This window comes from Populus euphratica, unplaced genomic scaffold (genome assembly GCF_000495115.2).
Source record: "Populus euphratica unplaced genomic scaffold, PopEup_1.0 scaffold414.1, whole genome shotgun sequence".
Taxonomy (NCBI): domain Eukaryota; kingdom Viridiplantae; phylum Streptophyta; class Magnoliopsida; order Malpighiales; family Salicaceae; genus Populus; species Populus euphratica.
In genome coordinates this window covers 458799-468546 of record NW_011500038.1, presented here as the reverse complement: position 1 = coordinate 468546, position 9748 = coordinate 458799, and the positions used below count along the sequence as shown (strand labels likewise).

The 9748-nt window shown below is 37.1% G+C and overlaps 1 protein-coding gene across 1 annotated transcript; it reads left to right on the top strand.

The window, feature by feature from the left end:
* Positions 1-6978: 6978 nt before the first annotated feature.
* Positions 6979-8784, top strand: LOC105107169 (uncharacterized; the record flags this gene model as incomplete). The annotated part of the gene is made up of 2 exons (XM_011000999.1): positions 6979-8109; positions 8542-8784. Coding segments are annotated over 2 exons (1374 nt in total), but the record flags the coding sequence as incomplete, so codon positions are not given.
* Positions 8785-9748: the final 964 nt, after the last annotated feature.

Genomic DNA, 9748 nt, shown 5'->3' with positions numbered 1-9748 from the left:
AGTTTGCATCTTTAGCTAGAAAAGTCAGGGCACTAGAATTGAAAAAAAGTGGTGAACTAAAATCTGTTGAAAACATTGTGTGTCAAATCTGTGAAACAAATGAACACTCAACCAATGATTGTCCAACCTTGCCTTCTTTTAAAGAATGTTTCCATGAACAAACCCATGCTTTAAATAGTTTCCAAAGGGCCAACCACAACCCATACTCACAAACATACAACCCTGGTTGGAGGAATCACCCAAATTTTAGTTGGAAGAGTGAGAACAACAATGCACAAACTTCACAACCACCGTTTCAAGCACACCATAATTCCCAAAATTCTCATGGATATGCACCTCCTTATTGATTAGTACTTAAAAGTGCATTTTTATCATGGTTTTATATCATCATTTTGCACGTGAAGTATCAATAACTCCTTAACCAAAGCATGTTTTATAACAATATATCTAATAATATAAGATACCTTTAATTTGTGGTAAATGTCTATTTTTAATGCAGGCCTATCACATAAATGAAAGGATTGATTGATGACTTGAAGAACTTAAATTGCAAGGATAAAGAGATGGCCAAACTTAGAAAAGAGATGTCGGTGCAATCCAAACCAGAACACTGTTCGGTAAATGGGTCATATCTGGAGCTATATATCTCAGATTTAGGTCCAATTTATATGGATGGAAAGGTAAGACATAGGCCTACAACTTTTATATGGAGCCCAAGATCTAAAAAGGCCATTATCAAGTCCAAATTGTAGCAACAACAAAGAAGCCCGAATCTGTCTTCCAGCCCGAGCACTGTTTGGTATTTGGGCCATATCTGGAGTTCTAGAAGTCCAAATGAGCTGAATTTTTTACACAAGATAGCTGAGACAATTGCCTACAACTTTCATGTTTGCACCTGGCTCCAGTTTTGACGTTATCAATGACGTTTTGGGCAGATAAGAGAAGATAAGGATTGTCACCAAGTCAAAAGTTGGCCACCCACTTATCAATTAGTCATCAAATCAATAGTTCCCAATTTTGGCCTATAAAAGGAGGCATTTGCCATGCATTTAGGCATCTTGGTTTCCAGATCAAGATCATGCTCTTCCTTTCTCTCTTTGTATTTTTTATAATGTTTATGCTTTACTTTCATTAATATTAAGTTTATGCTTTTCATTTCCTTTTCTTTACTTAGTTAGCTTTTATGTTTTTATTTTGTTTATCTATTTTGCTTTCTTTCATTATGTCTAGCTAAGTTAATTATGTCAAGGTGAAAAGGTTACACTAATGGTGTAAGAATAAGTATAATGTAAACTTAATATGGACTTTAATGTTTGATATTAACATGTTTTATATTTGTTATCTTGTTCACTCTTTAATACTTTGCTTGTTAAATGACTAATCTTGATTTATGTTGTATAACACTTGGTACAACAAATGCTTGGCACTTTCATAGCCCATAATGTATGGTATAACCGACACCTGAGCTATGAAAGGAACTTGATTTGTTGTTAACATAAGTTATAATCATGAATGCTTGACGAGATTTACAAGTATTAGCATTAATTAAATAAGATGACTAATGTAATCATGTTAACAATATATAATCTGATTGGAACCTCCTTTGTGTGTGGTTTCCAATTCAATAATAAGAGTTTATATTATACTTGTTTGATATACCATTAGTGGAATCTCTAACCTTGACATTTGTTATTATTATTGTTTAATCCTTACATTAATATTTCATCTCTAAGTTCTCATCATCATCATCTTCTTCTTCTTCTCTTTCTTTATTATTATTATTATTATTATTATTATTATTATTATTATTAGTACTACTACTACTACTACTACTATTATTATTATTATTCTTATTATTATTATTATTATTATTATTATTATTACTATTGTTGTTGTTGTTATTGTTGTTTTATAATTGTTGTTTATAATTTGTACAATTAACCTCCCTGTGGTTCGACCCCGGTCTTGCCGGGTTATTTATTACTTCGACACTCCTGCACTTGGGAGAAGACATCAATCTTTTAGTCGTGTCAAGTTTATGGCGCCGTTGCCGGGGAGGTAAGTTCTTGTATAAATTATAATATTTATTTTATTTTCTCTTTTCACTTTTCACTTTTCTTGTATATAACTTTATTTCTTTTCTCTTGTTTCTTCTTCTTTTGTTTTCTTCTTCTTTTTATTCTGTTCCAACACGTGCATGAGAATGTGGTCACGTATATCAAGTGGTAGACTTTGTAGGGTATCCTCATCATTTTCAGAAAATATGGCTGAAGAAGATAATCAATCACTTCATAATGAAAATAATGAGAATAACCGTGCTAGAACACTTAGAGACCACATGAATCCCACAAGAACAAGTGCACCATCATGCATAGTTTTTCCTCCCGATGCATCTCATTTTAATTTTAAACCAGGTATTATTCAACTTTTACCTTCTTTTCATGGCTTAGAATTGGAAAATCCATACTTGCATTTAAGGGAATTTGAGGAGGTGTGCAACACATATAATAACTTAAATTGTAGCATGAACACCATCAGATTAAAGCTTTTCCCTTTTTCATTAAAAGATAAAGCTAAAACATGGCTACAAAATTTAAGACCAAGATCCATTCGTGCTTGGGATGAAATGCAACAACAGTTTTTAAAGAAGTTTTTCCCATCTCATAAAACAAACTCTTTCAAGAGACAAATCACCACTTTCACTCAAAAACCAGGAGAAACATTTTACCAATGTTGGGATAGGTATCGAGACTTGCTTAGTACTTGCCCTCATCATGGTTTTGAAAGATGGAGATTGGTTTCACATTTCTATGAAGGGTTAACACCTAAAGATAGACAAATGGTTGAATTGATGTGCAATGGAACTTTTGAAGATAAAGACCCTGATGAAGCAATGGAGTACTTAGACTTGTTAGCTGAAAATGCTCAAAATTGGGACACCGCGGGTACTTATGAGGCACCGAGTAAAACTCAACCTCATACATCTAATGGAGGTATGTACAACCTTAGGGAAGATCATGACCTTCAAGCCAAGTTTGCATCTTTAGCTAGAAAAGTCGAGGCACTAGAATTGAAAAAGAGTGGTCAATTAAAATCTGTTGAAAACATTGTGTGTCAAATCTGTGAAACAAATAAACACTCAGCCAATGATTGTCCAACCTTGCCTTCTTTTAAAGAATGTCTCCATGAACAAGCCCATGCTATAAACAGTTTTTAAAGAATGTCTCCATGAACAAGCCCATGCTTTAAACAGTTTTCAAAGGGCCAACCACAACCCATACTCCCAAACATACAACCCTGGTTGGAGAAATCACCCTAATTTCAATTGGAAGAGTGAGAACAACAATGCACAAACTTCACAACCACCGTTTCAAGCACACCACAATTTCCAAAATTCTCATGGATATGCATCTCCTTATGCTCCACCTCCTAGAAGAAATCTTGAGGAAACATTGCTTGCATTCATTGAAAAGCAAGAGACAATCAATACTCAACTTGCTCAAAACATGACAGATTTTAAAGATACTCTTGCTAAATTAACATCTGCTCTCAGTTTCCAAGAGAAAGGTAAGTTTCCATCTCAACCGCAACAAAATCCCAAGGGGCAATACAATGCAAATGCAAGTAGTTCCGAAAGCCAGCATATGGATCAAATCAAATCAGTCACTACTCTGCGCAGTGGTAAGGTTATTGAAAAACCCTCTCTTGAACCTTATGAGAAAGATGATGAGTCAATCTCTGAGGGTAAGGAAGGGGATGAATCTAAAAATTGCAAAGAAACGACTGATTCTCTGCCAGCACTTCCATTTTCTCATGCCATGACCAATCAGGAAGAAATCGAGGATGAAAAAGGCATCGAAAAGGTTGATGCGAATCTTTTGTCAACAGTGAGAACAGATTCGACATCTGACATCACACCAATCGATGATTACTTTCCTAACGAATCCTTACTTTCTCTTAGTCCAATGCCTTGGTATGATAAAAATATTAATTTTCTTGCTTTAGGAGATTTGCCAGCTGATTGGAGTAATCAAGACAAAGAAAAGTTTTTGAACGAAGTGAAGAGCTTTTACTGTGATGACCCTAACTTATTCAAATATTGTCCTGATCAAATATTTCAAAGATTCATTCCCGACAATGAGGTAAGTAGTGTCATTAAATTTTGTCATTCTGAAGCATGTGGAAGTTGTTTCTCGTCAAAAAATACAATTGCAAAAATCTTTCAAAATGGATTTTATTGGCCCATCATGTTCAAGGACACGCATGCATTCTGCAAAACTTGTGAAAATTGTCAAAAGATTGATACTGGTCAAAAAGTTTTGTTTTATGATTCTCAACTCTATGGACTCTCTAAAGAGCTAAGATTAAGATGGACCAATCCTTATGGGGCCTGTGATATTGAGAATTCAATGAATGACAATGATTTTAAGGAAAATGGACATCGTTTGAAAGCTCACTTTGATAATTTTCTTAATGAAAACGAATCAACTGGTTTGAATGATTTTGTAGATAAAGGTTGATTATTTTTTTTTTCTCACATTGTTTTTGTGTTTCTTTTTGAGTGATTTTTGCTAGTTTCTCTCACCCCGGTCAAATGACGGATAACGGTACTCCGTGACTTAAGTCGGTTCTTTCAGTTTCCCACAATTACTGATATCTGTGTATATATTTGTGCAATTCTTTGAATCTCTCTTCCAATTCTCATTTGAAAATGGACACTAATCTTGAAACATTGAAAAAGTATTTTCCCGCTCTGCCTCAGAATGCGATTACAAAAATTTACCGTGCTAGATGTGCAAGATTGAGATTGTTAATGAATCATGGGTGCTAGATGTGCAAGATTGAGATTATTAATGAATCATGGAATTCCTGAAGATATTCGCTGGTTGATTGAAGCAAAGGTCCGATTATCAGGTGAGTCCTCTAACTTCAAAGAAATGTCGTGCAAAACAACTGAAAGTCTGTCATCGATGTGCTAGATGGACTTGTAATACACAATGTCTATAAACCGTGAAGATAAAATACAATTCATTAAGGATGGCTTGAGTAAGGAGTCTTTAGATAATCTTCTATTGACTCTTGAGACGCATCCTAGTGGAGATGTGCATCGTGTAATTCATGATTTATGGCCACTATTTCATAAAGAACATGATCGACTTAGTCTTGGGAATCTGAATAAAAAAGACCCTGTTTGCCAGTTTTTAAGAACACTGGATGGGAAACCTATCCTCGACCCATAGAGGGCGTTTAAGCCGTTCTTGGACGTAAAACCAAGGAAAGATGTGAGCCACAATCACAACTACCTGGGAGGATTATTATTCTGACTTCTTGGTCTGCCCCTGTCATCGGCCTCATCATCCCCATTTGGATCTCCATCAGCTTCTACAAAATCATTTCGTGGCACCCTAAGTGCTTGCCTCTGCTGGGGTTGCAAATTATTTCTTTGCATCATTTGCATGAGGGTATGCAACTGTTCACGAATTCCGATCATTTCATCCCGAATCTCAGCATGAGATCGTTGTAATCCCATAACCTGTGCCTGTTCTAAACTTAACCCTCTTGGCAAATCTTCTTTATCTGCAGCCATAATTAAGTTTATCAACCTCAATTCCTGCAAGCCTTTCTTCTATTTCTGGCTCTTGCCTTAGATCGCAACTGATGCTCTGATACCAGATGTTGTGCCGTGAATGACTCAAAAATCGGCAACAATGAATCTGATGAAAAATGGATGAAGGATGGGTCTGGTTGTATTGTCTTTCTTCTGGTGTTTAGGCTAGATTACAGTATTTTTAAGGTAAATAAAAATGGAGGATAAACTAGAGTGATACTTTAATAAGTCGATCCGGACGCCACAAAGATCAATCTAGGATTTTGACACCACACTCTTTGTGATTGAAGAGTGATAAGTCAGGTAGGGTTCTTCACAAATCAATTTGGAAGAATAACTCTTAATTCTCGGAATTAAGTTCAAATATTGGCCAAAAGTTCTTTATTACATATTCTGATGCCATATTTATAATGGAACATCCCTCCATACTTAGGAAAATTCAACATGACAGAAATCAAGCCCAAAACTTGGACTTTGACAAAGTAACCAGACAAATTACACTAGCACATATTTTCTGACTTTAATTGAAACATAAACAGACCGAATTTAAAATGGCTATAACTTCTTGCACAAAAGTCCAATGCAATCATGGTTGGACAATCTGGAAAGATCACGTTCTAAACTTGAAATCCACCTAGATTAGTCTTGTTTTCACATGCAATGGATGACTTCAAATTCGGGTTCAAATTTATCTACTGTTCTGACGTAAACAGCATCAATTTCTTAACTTATTAGCATTATCAACCCAAATTCAAGTAGTCCAGCATCAAAAGAACCATTAAGGGCTCTTCCCATCTTTAAGCTCCAATTGTAGGCAAATAAGCACCCTTGAACCAATTTGAAACTGATTGCCAAATTTTAACTCCGACGCAGCTTCAATCATTCCAATCTGACTCGTCAAGGTCCTTTGTAGTTGTTTCGCTCTCGCTCTTGTCATTGGACCATCTGAATCCTCTTGCATATTTGATTTACCTTTACGAGATGGATTATCATTCCCATGATGCACATCACTTGGGGTGGAACCGAAAGCAAACAATAGCAGTAGGGCCAACAGGCCAACAAGGTGGGCTGATTGTGAGGATTTTGAGGAGGCTGTTGGTGATATCGGTGATGGTGTTTTTGATGATGAGGCCATAGACTACCAGGAAGGTTTTCGGCAGCCTAGAAACCGAAGGGATTATGGGAATAGAACTAGGGGCCAATTCGGCCAAAGGGAAAATTTCCGTAGTGTTGGGGGACATGCTGATTTAGATGGTGATTTGGATGCTATCAAACTGAAAATACCTTCTTTTCAAGGTAAAAACGATACCGAGGCATATTTGGAGTGGGAAAAAAAGGTGGATTGGATTTTTGATTGCCATAACTATTCGGAGGCGAAGAAAGTGAAATTGGTAGTCATCGAATTCATGGATTATGCACTGATTTGTTGGGATCAGAATGTTACTAGTAGAAGACGGAGTGGAGAGAGGCCGGTAGCGTCGTGGGAGGAGATGAAAGTGTTGATGAGAAGGCGATTTGTGCCTAACCACTATTATAGAGATTTGTATCTGAAATTGCAGGGTTTGAATCAGGGTTCTAGGTCCGTGGATGAGTATTTCAAGGAAATGGAGATTGCCATGATTCGGGCCAACGTGATTGAGGATCGGGAAGCTACTATGGCTAGGTTTCTAAATGGACTGAATAGGGACATTGCAAATGTTGTAGAATTACAACACTGTGTGGAATTGGAAGACATGGTCCATATGGCAACGAAGGTAGAGAGACAAATAAAGAGAAGGGGCAGTACACGTTTTCAGACCAATTCGGCTTCATCTTCCTCAACATGGAGGCTGAATTTGAAAAGAGAGGGGGCTGTCCAACCAAAGCCTTATGCAAAGGCTGAACCACCTAAGGCCAAAAAGGATACTTATACGGATGGGAAAGGTAAATCTGAATCTCAACCTACTCGTGATAGAGATATTAAATGCTTTAAATGTTTAGGGAAGGGGCACATTGCATCTCAGTGTCCAAACCGAAGAGTTATGCTTATAAGAGATAATGGGGATGTTGAATCTGAAAGTGAGAAATCTGAAAGTGAAGAGATGCCACCTTTGATGGATTGTAGCGATGAGGAGATTGCATACCCTGTTGAGGGGGAGGCTTTGGTTATAAGACGTGCGCTGAACATGCAAATCAAAGAAGATGATGTAGATCAGCAACGGGAAAATATATTTCACACTCGATGTCACATCCAAAACAAGGTATGTAGCATGATAATTGATGGAGGTAGTTGTGCTAATGTTGCTAGTGATACACTTGTGAAGAAATTGAATCTGAGTTGTATTAAGCATCCTAGGCCTTATAGATTGCAATGGTTGAATGAATGTGGTGAAGTGAGGGTTACTAAGCAGGTTTTGATTGCGTTTGCTATTGGGAAGTATTCTGATGAGATTTTATGTGATGTCGTCCCGATGCATGCTAGTCACTTACTTTTGGGGCGTCCATGGCAGTTTGATCGGAAAGCGATTCATGATGGGTTCATAAATAGGTTCACTATTGTAAAGGATGGTAAAACCATCACTCTTGTACCTCTTTCTCCGAAACAAGTGTATGATGATCAAATCAAATTAAAAAAGAAATGTGAGGATGGGAAGAGTGAAAATTCACGTGAGGACAATGGTGAGAGAAAACCATCAGATTCGGCTAAACCTAAATCATTAATTAAACCGGTTGAGAGTGGAGGTAAAAACCGAGGAGTGAAGAAAGTAAGCTTGTGTGATGATAATAGTGTGGAAAAATTAAAGAAACAACCTAATTTTTATGCAAAAGGATCTCAAATCAGATCTGCATTTTTTAATAATAAGCCAATGATCTTACTTGTGTATAAGGAGGCTTATTTTAACACTAACGATCTTGATTCTGCTATTCCTAGTGTGGCTGTTTCTTTGATGCAGGAGTTTGATGATGTATTCCCTGAAGACATCCCTAATGGATTACCACCATTAAGGGGGATTGAACATCAAATTGATCTTGTGCCCGGAGCTTCAATTCCTAACCGTCCAGCCTATAGAAGCAACCCCGAGGAGACGAAGGAGCTTCAAAGGCAAGTAGATGAGTTGATGATGAAGGGGTACATTCATGAGAGTATGAGTCCTTGTGCTGTGCCAGTGCTACTTGTGCCTAAAAAGGATGGAACATGGAGGATGTGTGTTGATTGTCGTGCTGTCAATAACATAACGGTAAAGTATCGACATCCTATTCCTAGGCTTGATGACATGCTAGATGAGTTACATGGATCATATATTTTCTCTAAGATTGACTTAAAAAGTGGGTACCATCAAATTAGGATGAAAGAGGGTGATGAGTGGAAAACTGCATTTAAGACTAAGCATGGTTTATATGAATGGTTAGTCATGCCGTTTGGACTTACAAATGCGCCTAGCACGTTTATGCGTTTAATGAATCATGTCTTGCGTGCATTTATAGGTAAGTTTGTTGTTGTGTATTTTGATGACATTTTTGATCTAGGTCTGATTCATAACGTTTTTACGTCAGTATATCAAACGTTGTCATAAATTGCTCAAACCTTATGGTGGTGAATGAAGCATTCTGTCATAGGAGTCAAGAGATTAGAGAGAGAGATCTGGAGAGAGAGAGAGATTAGAGATCAAACTGTCGGAGCTAGATCTACTCCGTCCACCGTTGGATCATCCTCATTTCTTACTATGCTGTTCATTCTAGCCTTCTAGAAACATTGACCGAATGGATCTTCGTTCCAATCAACGAGGTGGGAGATATTGATCTCGTAATATTTCTACTGTTCTGCATTTTTAGTTGCAGCAGCGTGAATTGGGTTTTGTTGAATCTTGATCTTCTTTGTTCCCCGTTGGATCGTCACCATTTGTTAGTATGTTGTTCGTCAGAACATACTCTACAGCTTGACCGCACGGATCATCATTCCAATCAATAATCGCGAAGATACTGGCCTCGTAATTCTGTAATTCTCTTCTCCCTTCATGAACAAATCTGAATCTTGTTGTTTTTGAGATTACATTGTTGTTGTTTCTGAGCTTAGGTTACGTCTTAGACTCAGTTTCTCTTCTTAGAATTTGGTATCTCTAGTATTTGTATGCTGCCATAATGTCCTTATGTTCTGCTGTG